Source organism: Synchiropus splendidus, chromosome 3, assembly GCF_027744825.2.
Source record: "Synchiropus splendidus isolate RoL2022-P1 chromosome 3, RoL_Sspl_1.0, whole genome shotgun sequence".
Classification (NCBI taxonomy): Eukaryota; Metazoa; Chordata; class Actinopteri; order Syngnathiformes; family Callionymidae; genus Synchiropus; species Synchiropus splendidus.
The window spans coordinates 26,076,410-26,100,070 of record NC_071336.1 but is presented as its reverse complement, the minus strand read 5'-3'; the positions used below and the strand labels follow the sequence as shown (position 1 = coordinate 26,100,070).

General features: G+C 42.5%; 1 protein-coding gene across 8 annotated transcripts in view; it reads left to right on the top strand.

Moving 5' to 3' along the window:
• The window catches only part of LOC128755422 (partitioning defective 3 homolog), a 336,729-nt gene that overhangs the window by 223,127 nt on the left and 89,941 nt on the right, over positions 1–23,661 (top strand). For 7 of the 8 annotated variants that reach the window (XM_053858873.1, XM_053858870.1, XM_053858869.1 and 4 more), the window contains 2 exons: positions 180–413; positions 4,186–4,420. In XM_053858873.1, the coding sequence (XP_053714848.1) occupies positions 180–413; positions 4,186–4,420 (469 nt within the window). The remainder of the gene's footprint in view (positions 1–179; positions 414–4,185; positions 4,421–23,661) is intronic. The other variant, XM_053858871.1, reaches the window with a different exon arrangement.

Below are 23,661 nucleotides of genomic sequence, written 5' to 3'. Positions count from 1 at the left end.
TCACAGTCTGTCAACGTTAGCGTGTTTCCTAAATTCTCCCAGAATGTAGCATATGTTTTATAATATTGAGGGGAAAAAAAGGTCAGGGTTCATTAACATCAAACTCTATACGGGTTTATATTTTTGGCCGCTGCGGAAGAAACACATGATTAAAATCTAATTCCCTTTTTTTTCCGCAGGTTCCTCTGAGCAAGAGGTTGGCCCGTCATTGGGCTTGAAGAAGTCCAGTTCCCTGGAAAGCCTCCAGACCGCCGTGGCTGAGATCACGCTCAACGGAGAGTCCGGCCCCCAGAGGTCTCACTCCCGGATTGTCAGAGGCCGCGGATGCAACGACAGTTTTCGAGCGGCCATCGACAAATCCTACGAGAAAGTGTGCGCCAATTCCGCCGAGGAGGAAAACAGCATGGACACACGTGAGTCTTCAAGCCCCCATGTTTTGGAACGTCAAATAATCTGGAGAGTATGCTGGTGATATATGGGCCAGCTCCACTGAATTTCCCCAGAGCCTTTTTGGAATGTCTGGATTCACCCCCAAAGTAGGTTAGGACTCCCCCCGTTTGCTGAATAGACGTGTCCGCCACTAAGCTCATCAGCAAAGGCGTCTAGGTTACACACTCATTAATATTAACACACTTCATCTTGAGTCAAATTGTAAAAGACTGTGGCAACAAATTTTCCCCCCGGAGCGTTGGCCCTTTAAGTGCATTGCCATGTTCCTCGATAGGAGGCAGGTGAAGTCGAAGTGGAAATTGTGATGAGGTTGTTGTTGCGACATTGTAATTCATATTGACGCACAGTTTGAAGAGCTGTCAGAAAATCCAACACAATCCATCAGCCACTATTTATGTTTCACCAGTCGTGTTTACATGAAGTGTTTTAGGTTGATGGTTGTTTATGGTACTTCCTGGAAGTACAAGAGGTCTTTGTGTATATATATATATATACTGCATATATATGTAAAAATGAAGTGATTAAAAACATGTGGAAAAAAAACATAAAATAAATAAATATATATATATATATATATATATATATATATATATATATATATATATATATATATATATATATATATATATATATTTATTTATTTATTTTATGTATTGACTTTTATTCATTTACTAATATTCATTTACTTGTATATATGAAGATGAACAGCAAATTGACCAAAACACACATTAATTTCAAAAATGTCACATCATGAAAAGTCATTACTGATTGTAGTTAGAGTCACAGTGTCAAGTACAGCAGCAAGTGTTTGTTAAAATTCTCCCGCTTTTATCCCCCAAAAAATATTCCATTAGTTTCTTCAGACGATTTGTGCCCACAAAAATGCAGAAATATGTCATGTTTGTGTATGAAATGGCAACAACACAGCCCTCTCGCGAGACAGGTAATAACTCTGCCAGAGCACTAGAGTAATTACAATAAATAAATTTCCACATTCACCGAGTCCATTAATGGAGAGTGGGAACGTTTGGGAAAGGAAACGTTTTGTTCTCATCAGCTCTGTCGGCGAGTCACTAAATACAGTGTTATCTCGGCTGAGAAAAATGGGGAAAGCAGGCGATTTTCTTTCCGCCGTGGTATATTGCATTCTTCAGCCGTGATATTCAAATAACTCTGTTTTTCAATTTAGATAAAAGCAGTCCGTCGGTTAGGTTAATAGTCAAAGTTGACAGATAAGCCGCTGCTTCCTTCTGCTCGCGGGCTTTTATTTACATAAAATAGGAATTTGGCATCACCTCAAGAAAATGTGTCGCTCAAAGATATCCCTGCTGGACAAAATTGACTTTTTGTGCCGCACAACATCTGAGCATTCTCAAATACGACAAGAAAACAATGTGGGGCAGGCTCCTCCCTTTCATGTCACTGCTCTACCTTCTGCTCGCAGCTCACCTGAAATGTGCATGGCTTTCAAAGAGGACATTTAAATAGGCCTGATATTCACTTATTTATGGACTGGATATCGCAAAAAAGTGTGTGTTGACACACAAGGATTTCAAACGTGAATACATGAAGTGTAAAAAAACAACAAGACCAAGTGATGGTAATCTGGCAATTACAGTGCTTTTAGTCAAACTCAGGGCGAATGTTGTGGTGGTGAACTGCCCACGTTGTTTTTTTAAGATGCGTTCTTCACATCTAGAAACAAAAATACGCATGAAGATATCTTGAGGAATTAGCGCCTGGGGTCATGATCATCGAGAGAGAACCAACATATCTAGTATTTTTGAGTCGCCAAAAACAGTAAATCAGAGCAAGAAACCCTTTTGAATTCAACTATTGTGCTGTGTTTTCAAATAGGTTTGATGAGGTAAGACGGTCCCTTGTTGGTCTTGAAGTGGAGAAACAGACACTACTCAATTGTCAATAACATAAGTAGCCATTTTGCCTTTTAAATAACACCACAGTGATACTGTAGCTTCTTTGTTTTTTGGCATTTCCTGTTTCGGGCTGCCACAGTGATTTAGCCTCCTCCACCTTCAGAAGAGGATCGGTGTGCACCCCACCGCTCACACTAATCAATATCTCGAAATATTTAGCGAAAATTAGAAAAAGAGAATTACTTAATGTCCTTTTTCATTTGTTATTATTTTGCGATCATTTAGAGCAAATTGCACCTTGAGATGATGTCATCAGAGAGCGTCTCTCTGCCCATGCCTTTTTCAAAAAAGAGCTTCGTAACAACGATGCTGTTTCTACTGTCCACTTGGATTTGCTGTTTACCAACAACGCGATTCAGCTTATATCACACGAGACATGAGATAGTGTTCGGGGGCGCGTGTTTTTAGAAGCTCTGCGATCACCTGCTTCCTGCTCCATTGACCCCACAGGAAACGCTATAAATTCTGCCTTTTTTCGAACCACAGAAGATGACGGGAAGGCGGAGCTGACAACAAGGTTGTGCTGTTTCAAGTCACACTTGACTATAAATTGACAAAAACAACACTAGGCAGAAAACCCTAGAAAATGCTAATAATTTTAGCCCCTACTGGATGCTGTGCTTCTCCTAGCGTAAGTGCTCTGCTTCACATTTGGGCGAAAACCCTGACTCAGTTCAGTCCGGATGGGCAGAGAGGAAGTTGTCATTCTGTAGTCAGAAATTCACCATATTGCGTGCAGAAATAAAGGCAACTGTAGGTGTGACACTTCATGTTGAACATGAGTCCATTATTGAATGACTGTCCCTTTATAGATGAAAAAGTTATGTGACCAATGAAGTACTCTGATACTTCTCATCAAAACGTTCGTACTTCAAAGATATTACTGCTCAGTAACAAAAGAGAAGGATTATCCATCAGCCTCTGGGGCCTTATATTCCTGCAGTGCATGCTGGGATTCATTGTTTAGAACATTTTGTGGAATGCAAGGCGATCCACAAAACCCAGACTTGACCCGGCGCTCGCCCCCAACCATGTCAGTTGGGTTTATGACCCCGGTTATAGACGAACAGCGACTTTAAAAAGAAGTTCAGATACGACTCATGACACTCTTGTGTGATGTGTTGCATCACTGTGACGTTTCCACCAAGATAGGAATTATAGCCCCACATCCAGTCCAAGAAGGCTTTGAAAAGTGAGTCTTGTAATCTGTTAGAAAAGATGAGCCTCTATCATATCCCTCCTGCCGTCGTCTCTCATCCCGATAAGCATTTTTTTTTCTGTTTCCACTTCCATCAAAGACGGAACTGAACTGGCGATATGTTGTAATCAAAAGGACATCTACCTCGCGAGGCCTTCCAGCGACAGCCAGCTTGCCGGCAGCAGCATCACATTTGCAATTTAGATCTCAGGATTTTTTTTTCAAACATGAGCTTAATATTTAATTACTGACAGATTAATTACATTTCGCACATCACTTCTGATTAGATGTGATTGAAACTTTGTGTTTAATGAACCTTGCATCACCTTCAGAGCTTCAATTAGATGCTGGTTTTTAAAATGGAAATAAACTGGAGTTAAGATGTGAAAGGAAACTCTCACCACGGGTTGTATTTGCATTGCTGAAGATTTTAGAAGACAGTTTAGATGTGATCGAAATGTAACAGTTTATATTTGACAACGTTCTTCTGTTTCATATTCTCAAACTTCATTTTCATTGGGATGTTTTCACCCATTATCTTTGTATGTGTTTACGTATTACTCAACTGCTGAAATGATCATCTCTGTCTTTCCACTCCAGTAGATGAGGACACAGAGGAAAGTTCTCGCTCTGGCCCTGAGTCGATGTCAACCAGCGGTGATCTCACCGTGGGACCGGGACCGAACGGCAGCATTTCCAAAGAGGACCGGGGGATCGATCGAGACAAAGCTGGAGGAAGCGGAAGGAAAAAAACAGAGCGTGACAAAGAGGAGAGAGACAAGGACAAGAACAAATCCAAGAAAGGCGTGTTAAAGGGCTTGGGCGAGATGTTCAGGTAGGAACCATCCATATGGCCTTGAGTGCCAATTACGGTTCTTTTTATTTAATTCTGCCGAACACATTCACAGCAGGGTCCTGCTGAATTTGAACGCATTCTCTGGACGTTGAAGTGCTAATCAGGGACTCTTCTCCTTGAACCTTGTGAGATAGTGGGAGTGGTTGAAGGCGCGCGTGTGTTTCTGTGGGGTTATATCAGCTTGAAGGGCCCCTGGCACTTTTGAGCCAGATTATTTTTAATAGGGCATCATGTTTTATTCATAGTCCCGATCCGTTCTCCTCCTTTGTAAACATGCCTGGCGTTTTTTTTTTTTTTTTTTTTTTTTTCTTTTTTTCGGATCGGTACAGGTGCAAATGTTGGTTCGTGGTAAAGGATCAAAAGACCTGTGTAGATTGGAAACGCGTTGTTGCCTGTGGCAGAAACTGGGTGGAGAAAAACAGGGAGATTCATGATCACCTACACATGGTTAACCATACGGATGTGTGTAGTGTGTGTGGCAGGAAGTTACTCACACTGAAGAGCACATATTAATAGCAAGTAAAATGTTATGAGTTATGAGAGTTTCAGGTTCTCATAGTGTCTACTGTTGTGTGTTTTGGATTAATGTAGTGATGGGTCGATGAAGTTTCATGATGCAGTATTGAAGAGGTCGATGAGGTTTCATGAAACGGCGTCCTGATTTTCAGAGACCACCAGATGGCAGTGTGTGCTCCAAAATGTTTCGACTCGTACAACTAATTCCATGAAGCCTCTCATCATTTCTAAACCAAGAGCGCCATCTAGTGCCCGCTGAAAATCAGGACACTGTTTCATCAACCCTGCAATACTGTTTCATGATACCTCATCTACAAGTGCATGGCTGAGTGATAAACAATGGAGATCTCAAGAATGTTTTGAGGTCATGATTCAGGAGAGACATGCAGCTTTTTTACCGTCTCTCCCTTTTGTTTTTTTGTGGCTCTTGCATTGTGAGCCGGCTGTAAAGGCACAATGCCTCATGCATGCACATGAACACGTGCAGACACATGTTCACAACAGGGCAAACAATGAGGTACGCTGGATTAGGACGTGAATGTGGAGTTTGATCCCTGGTTTGGCAGGCTTTGACGCTCAGTCAGAGCCATTGGCAGAGAGTTCAAGTGGCTGCGTGTGCTGCCTGATAGGTGGCTGTTGGGTGATTTCAGGAGAGTGGGACTCACCCAGCACACACTCTGCATGGCCTCATCATCGCTCTTCATTATCTTTGAGTGCCACTGCCACTTAAGACTTGGCACATGACAGTCTTCCCTTATTCCATATGCATTAAATGCCAGACACGTGGCGTCTGGATTCAAAATCTCCTCTGCTTTGTCTTTTCCTTACTCTCCGACTCTTTCTACTTCTTGATACCTTGAACAATCTCCACCGTGACAGTTCTCACACCCACACAACGGCATCATTCTCTTTCTCCACCCAACCGATTTAGATACTTGGAGAGGAGGTGAGCTTGAATCCATCCCATAGGCTTTAGTACAAACCTATTTCAGCAGAACAAAATGGAGTCATATCCAATGCCTTCTGGTGAAATGTGGTGAAGCATATTTGAGGGAACTTTTTCACTATACATTTATGGTGAAGCTTTGTTTCTCCACATCGTGTTACAGACAAACTTGTTTTCCCGACGTTTAATTTGCTCTTGGGGAAGCTTTTTTATGACTGTTGTTTACAAGAGCTGAAAAAATATTCTCTAGACGAAGACAATGGCGCTGGTGTGTTACTTCTGCTGCAGCTGCAGGCTGCAGCTTACACTTCCTTGCAGCATAAATGCCCGTTTATGCTCAACATTCCATACAGATCCAGATACTGAGGGAGCCTTCTGTCCATGCAAAGCGTTCATTTGTATTTGCTGTATTTCTGCACGTTTCCGCAAAGCTTATGGATACAGACCAAACGGAAACCATGAGGGCCAGTGTGGCTGTTACTAACTGATACATAACTCTAATGAGACACAAAGAAGACATGGTGGAAAACCTCCATCCTCCAGTCTCAATGTATTTAACAGCCTCCTTCTGCGCTGCCTCTTTTTGTCTTTTATGCAAGAGGTACATGATCAATACTTCTTCTGCAGTTGCAATGTTGGTTTTGGAGTTTGTCTTGTCATAAATGTTTTGACTGTGAGCTGCTCCGCCTGGTGGACATATTGGTGGACGACGAAAAAACAAACAAACAAACAAAAAAAATGCATGGAAGCATGTGATGGGGCGCAAATACTGTAGGCCTTAATACTTATGGAAACCTGGTGAATCTTCATTCTAAATAACATTCCCTCTAATCTACTGCTGTAGTGATCTGGGTTGCCCATGTTGGGGCGTTTTTGCCACCAAAAGGGGATGAAATAACAGACCGGACCCTAACTGTTTTTGGCTAAAACATCTCAAAGAGGGATATCAGGGTACTGATACATGTGATACACCCATGGCACCACAGATTAGAAATCTAGTCAACTGGCAACGGCAGCCATTGTTGTAAACAAGTGCTATCATTAGCCGCAACCCGAGCTGGTAGGCTAATAACTCGACGCCATTGTTGAAGTAATAAAACTTCAACTAGTTGTGCACTTGTGACTAAAACTACCTGAGACAAACCAACTCGCTCTGTTCACTGGAAACACGGCATGTGAAATGATACTAGAATCCCCTGGACTCTAAGCATAAAACTGTGTCTTTCTATTACCGAAACAACTCAAAGCAACATACGAATTTAATTTTCAGGAAATATGAATAATGTGCCAGGGAACAAGTGATTGTATGTTGATGGTGTTCTGTCAAGGCCAGTGCTGGCACTGTAGCCTTAGTCTGACCAACGTCTCATTGCTGTTTGAAACAGGTGGAGGTCTGCGCTTTCTGCGTGCTTTTGTTGTTTATTTTTTCCTAGTTCAATAATTAGCTTTGCATGTTGAAATCCTCATATTTTAATAATTAAATAATCACGGAGGTCAGACCATCACAGGACAGTGAGCTCACATTTCTAGCTGTGGATCTTCATAATAGCGTGAGAATGGAGAACAGAAAGGTGCTGAAATCGGTGTGAAAGCCGCTCATATAGCAAGCAAACAGCACACATGAAAAGCATCCCAGTACTTTATGATGCTTTCAGTGGACAATAAAAGACAGACTGCCATGCAATATCTCTCTCACTCTTCCTCTGGTCTCCGTGCTCTTGGCAAAAATAAATCATTTCAGAGCACAAGCTAACACAAAGGTTTAATATACAAAATCCTGGAGTGCCATTGTGAAACAGGTTGGTAAGTAATTGACTTTGAAACAGCATTTTCCAAATGAAAAGTAAAATTATTATCTATTTTAAAAACTGTTTTTGGTCTCTGAGATGCACGGGCTACTACCAAGTTGCAGTGGCTTCAGCTCCCGTCGAGCCAGTGCCAGGCTATGAATGAATGAACGTGCGCTCAACAGCCTTCCTAGATAGAACACATTTAGCATTCAGTGTTTCATCACATCATCACAATGGCAGCCTGATTGGGTTATTCTCCGCAATATTCATCCCTGCTATTATTATTTGCCTAAAATGAATTGCCCAGCTATCACTCTTCCCCTGCACGTCTTACTCTCATTTTCATGTCTGAGGAGATTTCAAGGAGTGCACAGGGCGCTGCAATTTCGGCTCATTTGCATGTCGGCCTTTGGACAGCGCACGTCCGCTTAATGGACAGACTGATTGGGAGTGCATTAACATCGGAGCCAGGGGAAACAAGAACGCTCTAATATAGACTGAGAGGGAGGACAGCGCCTGAGATAAATGCTGCAAAGGCTGGAACGACTGCGAGAAAACCGAGTCAAAGAAAGAAAAGCCTAACAAAGAGTGGACTTTCTGCTGCCTTGTTGGATCCAGTGCAAACTGGAAGTAGGTTGACTGGCTGTAGGGTGTACTGCGGCAATGGATGGCTTAGACTCTTATGAATGGTTAGTGGATAGAAGAAGCGCTCCAGGCATCTTAACATCTCTGTTGTTGAAAGGATGTCTGCTGCGTGCTCGTATCGTCCACGTCTAGACCTACTGACATATAGGCAAATGCAGGGCTGTGCATTAACCCCCCCCTGCCCCAAGGAAGACCATGCCTGCCATTATTCATGTCCCTTCTACCAGATAACATGTGATCATGACTTTCTGATCCTATCAGGTTTGTTGGCGTCCCCAGCTTGGCCTAGGGCACGGTTAGCATGCTAGCACGTCTCAGCCCAGACCGACTCTCTTTGGTGTGTCTAATGAAGTGCCACTTATTCACTGTGCGACTGACCGCCGGAGTTGGAAACTGAGCCCTCATTGCATTCTGCTTGGATGCGTGAAACCAAAAGAAAAACACGCTGAAGAAGCTTGTGATCATGATGCTAAAGTACCAACTGTTGTAATTTCCATGTATCATGGAACATTTGTGTCTAGATATAACTTGAAACAAGTATATTCAAATGGGTTGTTCATTGGGTGCTTTAAATACCTTGGCATGACTAAATACAATTCACTGAAATTGAAATTGTTTTCAGTGCCACCAATATTTTTTTGAAATTCCACAAGTGCTTGTGCCCTGTTTCTCGGACATGTTTAAAAAATGTGTCCATGGGCATGGAAGCGGCCCAATATTTTGATCATCTTTATTTTCTTTACATCATATTTATGTTACTATATTAAGTGTCTTTCGGGAAAAAAAAAAAAAAAATCCCCTGTTGCTCAGCAAATCACTTTCTCTATTCAAGCATTTGCGTGAGGCAGTTGAACGTGAGGGACAGAAAGACATATGGACGTATTGACATGTTATGTGTGGAATGAATGAGGCACCTATCGCCTACCTGTTTTTTTTTTGTTTTTTTTTTCGTGTTGTGCTGTCAATGAGTCAACATGCAACGTGAAGGCTGCCTCTGTCGTCAGCAGAAGTTCACTTTTGCAACATCAATGTATTTCTCCATGGGAGTGAGGATGTGTTGTCTTTCCAAGTCGTGCCTGATGGTCAACTTTGACATGGTGTCTCTTCAGGTTTGTACTTTGCTGCAGAGTCTTGGTGGTGTTAAAGCATGAACACACATATCAAATCAAGGCAACAAACAAAAGCTGTGTCTGAACAGGTCTCCACAGTGCTGATCTTATTTGGTCTCATTTTTCACACTTATCTTTAATCTTTTTTCACAGTTTTAGTTGGAGTGCTTCAATAAACGAAATTGAAAGGAAACTGAGTGGGAAATATAATGGAGGAACTGTAGTGTCATCCCCCAGTGTTGGAGGCGGAGCTGAGATGGGGTGTGGATGTGGTAATAGAGGAGACCTATTGTGTTCACTGAAGTGAAGTAGGGCACCAAGGGAGAGAGCAGAGGAGGGATATAAAGCGAGGCGAGTGGGGCGGCGAGAAGGGAAGGCTGCTTTTCAATGCTGACGTCACGATATGGCGAAACTCTCTGCCTGGAGGGGAGACAGGAGATCTTCAGCGATTTCATCTGCCTGTGTTTCTGCAGGGAACAGGACTCTGCATGTGTGTTTGCTTGCATGCATCTGGAGTCAGAGACAATAGACATCCATCACACACGTACCTCTTCCCCCCCGACCTTATTCACTTTCTATCTCTGCCAATCTGATAAGTGGCATGCTTCACGTCAGGCCATCAGCCAACAGCGGGGCTCGGTGTGACAGCGGTGTAACTCCGCCAAGCTCCCTCGTTCCCTCCGCCACCCTGGGGATCGCATCTGCTCGTGTCGTCCTGCAGATGAAGCTCCACTCACAAGAAACGTGCAGGAGAAGGGCGCGGGGGCGAAGAAGGGTAGAGCAAAGATGCTTTCCATCCTTCAATTTGAGTCGTTCAGCAGCGGCAGTGTGGCGTGTGAATGCATATGATTTTATTATGGATACCATGCTACGGAGTCACGATATCCTTATGTGTGTAGGGGAGAAGATGGTTTGCGTGTTCCTGTGGCATTCCGTGTTCCCTCCATATGCATTCTTCTGCTCGCGTGGGTGTGAACAGCTGATGGCGGGTGAGCCAGTTTGATCATTAGAACACCGACATGACATACACATTAGCCTGGCTTCTCTCCTTCCTCCACGCACGCCTGATGGATCAACATGCCATCTCTTCTCCACGAGACAACCCTCTTGGCCTCCACCTTCCCCAATACACACTTGCATATGTTTGTCGTATTGCGCCACCGATTCATGTTGAGATTTGCAATTAGTGGCCTCCATATGCGGTTCCTGACATCTGCTGAATATAATCTGGTTGAAAATGATAATGGTTCCCTGTTTGTTCTACCTCACTCATCATTATGTCTGTGCTGAGCTTAGCAGTGCGCTGAAACATGCCGCTGAGAATTTGACGAAGAAATAAACATTAGCGCGGATGGCGTGTGAATGACCTGCAGAGATGTGTGCCAGGTTTTTTACAGGCAGTTGATGGTTGGCAACAAGGTTTCTCCGGCTTGTGTCGGCTTCAGTCACTAAGAAAAAAATTCTACACCACAGCTGGGTGAAGTGCAACATGAGGGACACCTGTCTGTAAAGTCACTGTCAAACTGAGCATCTGGAGACAGTCCTTCTCCAGTTTGAAAAACGTGCACTCCAGAATTATTTTTGTTATTTAAGCGTTTTGTGAAAACATTTCTTTTTGTTAGCATTTTGTGTATTCATCGACTTTGTTTATTGCTTCTATAATATGCAAGACGGCCTTTTATCTATCATTTCTTCTCCACCATATTACAAAAATATTATTTTAAGAAATATAACTGTTTCCAGATATGAACTGCTTTAAAACGCTTCCATAGTTATGAGATTTCAATTTTCTCCTTCCAAAAAGCTTTATTTTTCACTCGCACAACACTTTGAAAAACTAAGTGTATTGGTCTAGGATCGCATTGTATACACTAAGAAATGTGAGAGGCTGCTCAGTCAAAGGACAGAAGACATTTTATATCTAAAATATCATGCAATATTGAAAACAAAACAGAAGGACAACACAATGACATTGGAGACTTAAAATATATTTGAAGTGGTGAATATCTGGTCAACAGTATGGGTAGTTAAAACATATTTAGGGCTAGTCTTGAACAGTTGGAAACAAAAAAAAAAGGTAAAAACAATTATGGAGAAATTATTTATTTAGTAAGAAGTGATGAAAAAAGTTTAAAAAAAAGTCATAGTTTTCTCATTTAGGGCACATTAATTCAGCCAAAGGGCGACCTCTAGTATAGATTGCATTAGGTTAGATACAGTACTGTATTTTAACTTTTTTCTCCCTATTGTCTGAAAAATAAACTACTTATATACAAAAAAACAACCCCCTTTTGTGTCTCCCATTTCTCACCAGCTTTCTCTGCATTGCCATCTGAACCCATGTATTAGACTTAAGCAAAATTCATATGGAAGACATATTCAATGGCACGTGCCTCTGCTGCAACACAATTTAACGTATATGATAGGCAAGCTGGCACTTTTTCTCAAGTTTTTTTTTGTGGATTCAGTTCCAGTCCACACCAAAGCTGTTACCCGAGTGTGACATCCCATTACTCCTCAGCTTGTCATGTTCTGAAAACGCCCAGCAGGGGGACTAATGACAAACAGCAGTTGTTCTCCAATTGAGAAAATGAGCGGCACTGTCAGAGGGAGAGAAGAGTAAACAAACAAATGGCTTTTGTACACAAGGTGACAGCTTTTGTATTTCTTTATATTTCATTGCATACAAACAAAGGGGTTAAGACGTGGGGCCAGGTTTAAGGTATGTCCTTGCAGGTCGGATTAACTCGCCACCGAGCCGCCGCTGCTTTCGGACACTTGACGCAGAAGTGTTTGGGCTGCGCTGTGGGCCTGTCAGGCAGCCGAGGAGTAATTAGGTTGAGAATCATTACGGAGCGCTCGCACACAGACCTCCGAGCGTCGGGGAGGGTAGTGGTGGTTCTCCACGATGTCGCTAATTGAATCTGAAATCTTGTCGGCCTGAAATGAGATCCTCCGATGTCTTCCCCGCCGCGTCTCATGTAGAGGGGCCGGTGTTTTGTAGCCCTCTGCCTGAGACATCATAAAGTCTGTTATTAAAGAGCCCAAATTAAGTGTAGCGCCGCTCTCCACTGTGCTCCACCACGACTGTGTCGGCTAATGATCCCACCCCGCCCGCATCTAAAGCAGGATCCAGAGGAGAAGCCCAACACGCCGCTGCTCCTCTCCTCCACGGAGCACCCGACGACTCCTTTCATCAAATTTGATGCTGTAAACTTAGCATCCTCCCTTAGTGATTATCATTCCTTTTTCACATTCTCAGACTCTCAACTTTGATGTTTTTTGAAAGTGGCCCAATCACGGGAAAGATGATCCAAATTTCATTCAATTTGAGGCGCCTGGTGTGTTTTTACAGCAGATACTTCAATGTTTTATCATCATTAGTCAAGTTAAGGGCCTCAGATGATCCTCACAGCAAACGTCAGCTGAGAAACCACTCGGATGTTTGACTGGTCATCAACCCACTCATGATCTGTTGGATTGGAACTGGATGAAATGTCGGAAAAATGATCGCTCACAGATAGTTATTCTTTGTTTTTATCTAATAGTAACGCAGAACCTCCTTGGTGAAGTCCTGCCATGGTTCCATACGATGGTCTTCTCAGATGAAGACGAATAAATCACAGGACTTAAAGAAGACCTGAAGATGGGGCCCCTGAAAAAAAGGGACAAGACAATGGGCGATGTTGTCAGAACTTAGAACTTTCCCAACCAGCGATGAGCAGAGCATTTTGTCCTTTTTGCTTCCAAGCCAGTAGGGCCTCCATTTGGATTGACCCTTGTCTTAGTTCCTGAAGGGCATCTTGTCCTTTGGCATGTCCCTGCACAGAATGCCACAGAAAGTCAGCCCCATATCCAAGCCTCTCAATGTCCCTGTTGCTGTCCTGCTCTTCTTTACTCTTCCATCACCAACATTGTTGGTCAAACGCATCCACTCTCAAGTATAAGATTCCCAAAACCTGTCCGCGCTGACTTGATCTCTCATCTTATTCCATTCCATTTGGATTGATCGGCTTCACCCCTGGTTTTCAAGCATTGACACGAATGTTTGATGTTTGGAATCCTGCTCCTTCAGACACACCACATCACGCGAGGATTGCAACATTGCACGGTACGCTAGGGGCATTTAAAGGGAACAGTAAGCCATTAGTACTAAGTATATTTATTAGATGTGTTCTGTTTGTGTGTGCCCATGGGGTGTGTGTGTCTCAAGTGGTGACGGTGTCCTAGCTCTTTCTATGGTGTGGTCCATGACAAGAAACAGAAGTGCTACCTACATTTAGCATCGTAGCATGGTGCGACATGTTGTGGCACTGCTACGTTTGGTGGAAACCAGGGGCCGGAGTGACATTCAATTGTATTGCTAAGTCACTTTTCAAGGGATTGGAAACTATACATCTTTTTGTGAGACGCAAGGCGTGTCTGCAGATGGATTATGGTTGTTGGGTGTTTTATCCAGTGGTTTCGAAACAGCAAAGACGTAGAGGTTCTAGGATAAGACACGATTTTGTTATTTAATACCACAAATGAATGACTAATGCCCGGCAGGATACCACGCGAATGTGTTTGCGTGTGTGGGAGCAGAAAGTATTGATAGTATTAGAGAAGCAGGGCTTGCTTATTACAGGCACAGAGGTGAAAAATGCACATGGGAAAATCTATTTATTTGCCCACATGTACTATGCAAATGAAGTGGGCTGCCTGCTACACTAGAACTCATTGCTAGTCTGCTCAGCATCCAGCAGGCTTAGCATGTAATGAAATAGAGGCCTTTGGCTGGGATGACCTTTCCCGTCCACTGAGTTCCCACCTGCTTGCGTGAGCGCACGTCCTTTACATGTAAGGGGAGAGGATGGGTGTTGGGAAAGACACAATCTTCACGGAGTGAGAGAAAAGCCCAGGAAAATTGCTTTGGAATTACAGAGGTAATATCAATCGATGTTGAATTACACTTCTGATTTCCATCAAAGGCACCCAATTAAAGCCGGGAATCGCACGGCTTTTGTTCTGCCGGTGACTCCGCATGTGTTGGCCATGTAAAGAGAAGGTGTCTTTGTTTCCTCTTCACAGTTATCCACCGTCTCACTGGCTCTCGCCTCGGCGATCATATTTTCCCCAGTCTTCGGCGAGCTTGACAGAGAACTGACGGGAGATTCCTATCATGGCGAAATCAGATTTCACACCTTTCAGTGTTTGTCGTCAAGAAAAAAAAAAGAAGCGTAGACACCGTAGCCATGTCTGCTGTTCCCATCTCAGCTTGTGAGCCATAATCTGTCACAGCAACGGTTATGTTATCGCCTGCATGATAAATGGCCTGCAAAGTATCATATATCATAGTTTGCTGTTTATATACTAGAATTAGATCCGTACTGAACAGTTTTACAGCTCAGCATTTACACCCAGCAACAGAATTCCGACCCACAGGAGGCGTCAGGAAATCTATACCTTGTCTATTGTTAACACCTTTTTAAAATCAAAAATAACCGCCTCTGTTCATGGCATTCTTAGCCACTGCTTGATGAATCATGCTAACCGCTACATAAATCTTCCAGTTAGCAATCTTTAACTTGAACCAGGCCGTTTGTGTTCTGTTGGACGATCCATCTGCGTAGCGCTGGGTGACCATGAGGCGCACATAAGCGTGGACCGAAGAGGTGTGTCCAGGGTTATTCATCTGACCCCACGAGTGACGTACCCTCACTATTGCTCAGCTTCCTACTGTCTCTCATCCTCACTTTACTCACAATTACTGTCACTCCCCCCCTCCTTCCCTCCTGTACACACCCCCGAGCACCCCCTTCTTAGCTGCCCTGGAGATTCATCGTGGCATTGACAGAAAGACCTCTCCGTCTCCCTCCGAGTGCTGGGAGGGATGTATATCACGGATCAGCAGTTCTGCTGTCTCCTCTCTTTGACGGACTCAGATTCAGTGCCTGGGCTGCCTCGTGTCCTTGTCTGGATTTCAGAGTCTGATGTTTACGAGAAAGAAATGCTACCTCGCCCTTGTCCTTCCCCGACTGGAATATCTATGGAATAGAAAAGAGTTTTAGGAGTGTGTTTTTACAGTCAGACGTCAATGACAGTATTTCAACATTTGCATTGTGATACTACCAACTGTGTTAGTCTAGATAATGTTGCTTGTAAATTTAAATTCATGCTCCGAAGTGGTTGAAATAGTTGACAACAAGTCAATTGATCAATAATGGTTCTAACAAAAAAATGGACTTACTCCATCTATTGTTTGTTGAGAAGAAGCTCCCGGATCATTCTGAGAGTAATTGTGATGGTTGAAAGGCTTATTCCACCCTGTGATGGACTGCCTCTCACCCCAAAGAGCTGGGACCTAACCATGTGGCTGAACTAGAGGGCAACTCTTGCTTTGCTGGATGGAGTGGTAGCTGAGAAGTTTCATCAACTGTCGACTGAAACGTGCCTTCTTTTTGCGGATTTCCTGACAAATCAGTTCATCTGTATTGCTCAAAAGAGCATACGTCCCCTCTGACTGAATCTAATAGTTTATTCCAGAAGTGTCTAATATAGAGTGGGAAAACCTTTTTTTTTAATTGTAGCTGTTTTCAATAGTTGCATTGCAACATGGGACTTGTGGTGTGTGTGGTTGAGGTCTGTTTTACTGTACCACCATTTCAAAAAGGAATTATGATTTTTGGCTTTTCCTGCTTTTCCTTCAATCCTGAAATACCATTGGACCCCATCGCCCTCTTCAGCTCAGCTACACACCAGGACCATATGATTACTATAAGCTTCCCCGTTAAAATTTAATATATTTTTTTCTCTCACTGTCACTTTTCGTTGCCGTCATTTAATGAGATTAGCCGCTGCGTCTGCTGAGTGCTGACTCGGTATGTCTGAGGTGCGCGGCAGCGGCCAGGCTGAGGATAAGGAGAGTAGCAGTGATCAGAATGGCCCATTAGGAATGCAGTGTGCCATCGTGAATCTAGGTCACAGCATGAGCCACCTACTGGAGCTGCACTGGGAATCCACACCAGTGTCTTCCCCTCCCTGTGGCCCGACTCTACATGCATTCGAGTGCGGCACCAGGCATGAGCGTCAGACTCATGCATGTGGTTGGACTTGCAAGAGATGGAAAACATATGTAGATGTGAAATGATCAGGGAGGTTCTTTTTTGAGTAAGTGGTGATGATGAGATTCACTTCACCGAGGGACTTTTTAATTTTTAATTGTTTTTCTTTAACCACAAGACGTTGGGAATGTTGATGGCCGATTCGCTGAGGACAAGAAAGTAGCGAGGCGGGTCAATCCTCCCATGCCGTTGCATGCGAATGACATTGCAGGCGATGTACTTTTCGGGATCCCAACAAAGAGCACGGCGTCCCCGGGTGGTGCGGAGGTCTTCGTGTTCTGGGTATGCCCACGATAACTGCGACCACTGTCTGTCCTATCAGATCAGTGTGTATAGTTCTTGTCTTCTGAAATCCAGCGTTGGGTAGCAAAATACTCATCCCATTCAGATATGAATAGATGTGAGTCAAGTTCACGCTCTTTTCAATATCAGATGCAAGCTGAGTCAATGTAGTGTTTTCATAAAGTGAATCCATTTCTTAAACATCTAAACAGTGGGCAAACATGTCATATAAATGTCTAGCTGCGACAGAAAAAAGTCATATTCCTGTTTCTTTACATTGCACACTCTAACACTAGGATAAGGGCGTGTGCACAGTGAATATGAAGAAGTTCTACCCCTGAAAACAAATGGGCCTTGACATGATTTTAATAGTCAAATTCGTAAAAGCCTTACTCCCCTCATCACACTTCCTTCTCAGCTGCTCAAGTGTTTTTATGTAAATTATGTAAATTGTCCTTTAGAAAAGCCCCCCCGCCCCTCTCCTCACTGGCTCATACACTTTAACAAATGGGTGCATGAATGCATTTGGACTGTTTATTTGTGTTGTAATGAGAGGCTTTAATCAGGGGTGTCAAGGATTTGAAATGTTCTCTTATAGCCTGTGCAGGAAGCAACAGCCCGTGCACACACACACACGCACACACACTCACAGAGTTAGTGATTTATGTGAAACATTAAAAGCAATCATGTTGGGCTGGTCTGTGTCTTTGTATTGCACCGGCCGTTTGAAATATAGAAAAGGCAAGCTGTCCTTTGATTTATAAGTACATACACACTCGCCTACACACACACACACAGATAAAACACACTCATTCATAAATGGGACTGGCCTTGCTAAGGCATCAGGAAATTCAGTTAAATGGTCAGGTTTATGTGCACAACTCGGCAGGTATGGCAACACTTGCGTTGCTTGTCTGAAGGCAAGTTTGAGAATAAGGTCTGTTAGACTGTTAGTACTGCCATAATTGTCAAATTAAAGCTGGCGGCATTCCGGAGCATACTTCAGCATTGAAGCTTTGTTGATGTGCATTTGCTTGATTTTCTTGAATTACGTCTTACTAGTCAAAACAGTATCCACCCAAATAGCTGGCGCTCACAGTGCTTCGCATATTTTACGGCAGTGAAGAACCTTTTACAGTCGGAGCACTTCAATTGTTCCCCTCCCAGCACAGTTCCAGCACAGTTCCAGCTGATTCCCAGCACAGTTCCAGCAGAGGTCTCGCCACTAGAGAGTGTCTTTGAATAATGTAAACCCCACCTACTCATTGCACTACGAGGTGTGAACTGAAAGCGACACTTTCTCTTCATACACAAAGTGTACTAAGTGAAAGCTGGTTCCTTATACCTTGTACCGTATTTTAAGACAGGTTAAAGTCTTACTTCTCAAGATGTAGCACATCTGTGTTGACAATTGGTGCTATTTCCTCTTTGCACTACCTCTCAAGCTCCACTAGGTTAGATCAGAATAGTGAGTGTACAAACTCTAGAATGGTGCTCTAGAACTGGAATGCTAGTTAGAATAGGTATTAAAGGAGTGGCTTCAGGACTGTCCTCATCCTACATGAGGAAGCTTGAGACGTGTTGCTAAGATGAATGAACGAAACCGCTAAAAGACGGTTCTAAGACTGTCCAAACACCACAGCTTTGACTTTGAGCTTTTTTTTTATTATTCTCTATTGGTTTTTAATTTTTTTTTCTAAAATCTTGAGGTGTACTATATATATATATATATATATATATATATATATATATATATATATATATATATATATATATATATATATATATATATATATATATATATATATATATATATATATATATTCGTCCGTTCTGCCATGTTTTACATTCCATGAATCATAGTTATTCTATTTTCTGCTTGTTCCTGCTAGCAAAATTGAAAGCTGCCTGTGTGTTAGCATTGCCCTGATCACACTGGCAAACAAACTCGAGAGCGGACGGACAGCAAGAAGGGCAAGGACAGCGCAGATAATAGCATGTTATGATTGAAAACCAAAAACAAAATGGATGCAGCCCTTTATTTTGGTTTTCAATTTCAGTTATTTCCATACAATTCCATTTTTATGCTAAACAGGTGAAGAAGATTGTGGAGAAAATGACTAAATGCAATGATATTTGCTAAGAAACGGCGTGCTCATTTGTTTTCATCATTGCAACAACACACAGATGAGTCTCTGAAAAAGGCACATTTTTCATGGTGCCATCTTTGCCCTGGAAACTTTGGAGTTTCTTCTGACGATTATATTTTTCCTCGCCTGTCGTGCGCTCCCCCTACTGAGGCTTGGCTTGATATCATGAATAAATGCATGTCATGGTGCTAAGATGCAGGACATGGCACTTTCCCACCCGGCACGAACCATTTCGATTCCCATCCTCCCTCCTCATGTATCACTCCCCGCTGTTCTCACACCCTAAATGAAAAAAACATTAATCCTGACTTTTGGATCCAGCCAATCAGGAGATGCTCCTCGACTTCATCTTCCGGAGAGGATTTATTGGTTCGCTGGATGCTGTGGTTTATCCAATGGTGAGGGATGTCATTGCTCGCCCTGACCTGTGAGAGAGTTTAACTGAAGCAATTCTTATTCTTCCAAAGGCGCAAAGATGCTAGAAAGTGAAGGTGGTCCACTTGTGCAGACTGAAACTGGAAGTGTTGAAACAAGCGTCAGTTAGCCATTGACTGTAATAGCAAAGACAAATGCATGATAGCATTTGTTATTTTTTCATTTGACATTGAATCAGAATCAGAATCAGAATCAGAATCAGAGTCAAATTTATTGCCATGGTCAGTGGGGAGCCACTGACTAGGAAAGTGCCTTGGAATAAAGTGCAACAAAAAAACAAATAAAATAAAATAAATAGAATAACATTTATTTTATGACGGTTGTTATGCTCAATATTTTCAGCTGAATATTTTTTTTTTTTTTTTTAATTCAACTTCATAGGAATCTTTTAAATTAGTGGCACAGTTCATATGAGTGTTTGAATGTATTTCAGCTTTTTTCATGAAGGATAAAGAAAGAAAAGACTGCAACTAATAGTCGATTGTAATCTTTAATATAAACTTAAAACGGACCATCCTCCTGGAACAGAGGGGGAAAAGGGCCTGGATCGGGGGACACACAGTCGCCACAGTAACTGAGAAAATATGTAGTAACAATATGGGTGTAATCTGGTCGTTTTTCCCGGTAATAGTAGGAGGACACCACAGGCAACCTACACATAGAGATAAGCCAAATTCCACACACAAAGCGAATACTGTAATCTTGTATTTGCCAGCTCCAGTGACCTTCTGGGCACCTGCTGAGATGTCACATCCGTAGCACAGGTTGAACATGTACAAGGACCACTTTAAAAGGTTTTGCAGTAAGCAGTCTAATGGTTAGAAACATTTTATACTCCTCAAGATACTCTTCATGCTCAGATTGCGACCTGTTAATAAAGTTTTTGGTCACTTATGAAACATTCAGTACTGTAAATTTACCTACGTGTGTATGTAATGTGTCACTGAATCTCAGCTGTATTTATATTCCCTTGTTGTATGTTCACACGTGATTTACTCATTCAGTCAATGTAGAGGGGCGATGGAACTGAAAGGTGCAGTACGATCGGCCGGACGTTATGGACAGAGACGCAGGTCGTCTGCAGCCTCTGATACTCAGTTTGACAAATCTGACGTGTGCCGTTCATTCACACCACCTTAACCAATCAGAGCCTGGATCCTACGGTGACCTACGCACTGAAGGAAAATTCATCATTGTCATCATGGTGGACGGATTGTTCATTGTGGAAGCTTTTACTTGATAACAATGAATGTCCCATCTTCTTGGGCAGTGGACTAAAGCAGTGATTCTTAACCATAGAGTGCCTCCTAGAGGTCTGCCTTAAGTTTTTTGTTTTACTCCTCTGGGCTGTGAGACGCTCAGTTTTAATACACTTGCCACATATGCTGGCAGTAGTGTGTCATTGAAGTGACTTGACAGCTGCAAATTTGTGGTAGTTACCAGCTATGAAGAATCTCTTGAAAAGAAAAAATGATAAAGAAAGTGATGGCGCCCCCATCAGTAAAAAGTGCTCACCTTGTTGGAGCTTATCTTCTTTAGAGTTAATTCATGAAATGTTATGATACTAAGATGTTGTTTTATTGTATTTATATTACTCTGAATTTCATTCATGACCTCCCATTTTTCCAGTTTTCTCAACAGTTTGCATCAAGGGTATTTTTTTCTTTATCAAATTTGATGGACATGACTTGCTTCTGGTTCTGCTGCTGGTTGGACTTTTCAATGACAAATATCTTTGCACTGATCACATGCTTTCCTGTCATTTGGTATATACATATATGGTCATTGAACACAAGTGAAATCAATAATACTGAAATCAGAAATCAGCGATCACAGTCATGAATCAGTTCGATTCCTTGAATGGGCCCTGGACCTGTTTGTTCTGGAAAAGGTGGGCCCCCGAGATCAAAAAGGTGAAGGACACCAGGACCATACCTTGAGGAGAATAGACTAAAGAGTGGCATTCCTAATGTCTTGTGGTATTTATAGGTTCAGAGCTGTTTCTGCTAACATGCCAGAACAAAGTGTAATTTCAATGGTGACCAACTTTGGAAACCTCTTGACAGATTCAGGGAACACTTTTTGGCGACAGAATGAAGCAACCAATCACAGTTCACACAAGCAAACACAGAGGTTGAGGCGGCGAATCCACAACATGCGGTACATACGTATCTTTCGACGTATCTCTCTGGAGAAGAAGAAATGGGGTTGTACTTTTTAATTCATTGTTCAGCTTATACAAACCGCTTCCCAAGATCATCTTTCCCACCACCACTTCAAAGTCATTTGTGGTGGGTCACGCCATTGTCGGAAATCCTGAGAGCCAATACTTCGACCCAAGACTTTGAATAAAGTAAAACGTGCGATCAATTCAAAACATGAATCTTTAAATATCATTTCTTTAACCCATTTCTCATTGTACTGTTGGTGGAAAAAGCTCCTGTGTGTTCTACAGGAGGGTGAGCAGTTACATTACAGGTTGGAGATAATAAGATCCGTGGGGAGAAAAATAATCACCTGGCAGTGGCTATTAGAAGCTGGAACAACAGGCCTCCCCACTTCCACTCCTCTCAGGGATTCCTGTAAATCACTAGCTCATAGCTGATGACAAAGACCTCTTTAATACCTGTTAATGATCTTTGGGTGCCTCTGTGGTGGCAGGAAAGGAGGACATGAAACTCTCTCCCATCTCAGGTGTGTGTGTCTCCCCTCAGGGGCAGAGTTTACTTGCCACTTTCTGCAAAAGCTCCTGGCTGTTTAGGACGACGGTCACTTTTGACAAGCTCACCTCCCTAACAAGGCACTGTTAAACTCACATGCCACTGTCAGGCTTTTTGCCCCGGGCTGTAGCGCGAGGAGAAAATACTGAAATGTCCATAAGAAGACAAAACATTTTTGAGTTTATCCATGGTGTACACCTTGTTTTATCACGGAGTCTTGCTCATCCAGTAATCTGATGGAATTCTATTGTTTTGTGAATGTGTAGAGAGGGATACGATATTCATACTGACGTCAGGCTGTCAGATATTTGTACATTTCTGAGCAAAGTGAGACAAAGCTTGCCTTTAGCCTCGACTTTTTTAAGTCACCAGAAGTGTGCGCAATGTTATCTACTGTTGCATTTGCAGATATTACGCCACGTAGCCTGTGTCTGGGCTTTTTCCTCATTTCCTAAAAGTGTGAATTTAAATTTGAAGAAGCTATGTACTGTTGCATTTGCAGGTATTACGTCACCTAGCTTGTGTCCGGGCTTTTTCCTCATTTCCTAAAAGTGTGAATTTAAATTTGAAGAAGCCATCCAAACAAGTGGTGGTGCTTTGAATGTCTCTGGTGATTTGCCAGTTGCTTTTGACTGGATTTGGTAGCTAGAGAACCAAAATCAGCAGTGGAAAAAAAAAGTATTTATTCGAGGTACATGTATAAAAATGTAATTTTATGCTGTATGGTCTCTGTTGAAGTGTTGAATGGAAGAAACAATTTTCAACCAAAGTAAACTAGCCATGTACCATTTAGGTTCCACTTATATGCCCATTTTAAAATATATGGGCCATGACTGAAATAAAAAGATTATGATTCTGATGATCGATATGGTGCGTACGTCAGGGAATGGAATTTATTTATTCTATTGTCTTCCGTTCGACCCTATTCAGGGGAAGTGCGCTATCACTCCAGTTGTGGCTTTAAGTCACATCAGTCAAACAATTGCATTTCACGTCAACCTTGCCATTAATTGGCTCATAAATATGAGTCGGCAAAACGCACACTTTCCGGGTGTGTGGGCTCAGACACCACTGCAGACGCCCATGGGGGACTTCACCCAGCTAGATTTGGATTAACTTTCAGGTTGGCGAAGCAGAAACCATAATGATTCTCTGTCTGCCCTTGAAATTATCTCCTCATCACTTACTCACATTGATAAATGCAGTCGTTATTTTTTCCCTCTCCAGCTCACGTACTCCCATCCCAGCTTTGAATATTGCCAACGATTAAACAGCAAATGTGATGAATGCATCACAGGAGGTTAAATCAAGCGGCGCAACACATCACTTCATACACATCTGAGTCCTCCATTCCAATATTTGCAGAAGGGACAGGCAGCTTGTCCGCATTTTTCTTCTGCTTTTTCCACTTTCTTATAAGGCAGCAATTTCCTGTGGGCAAAGCATACAATTCCCCACAGAAGATGTCAAAACAGATTGGCTTTTTTCAAATCTACTCTCTCGATAAGCTTGGAGGATTTACAT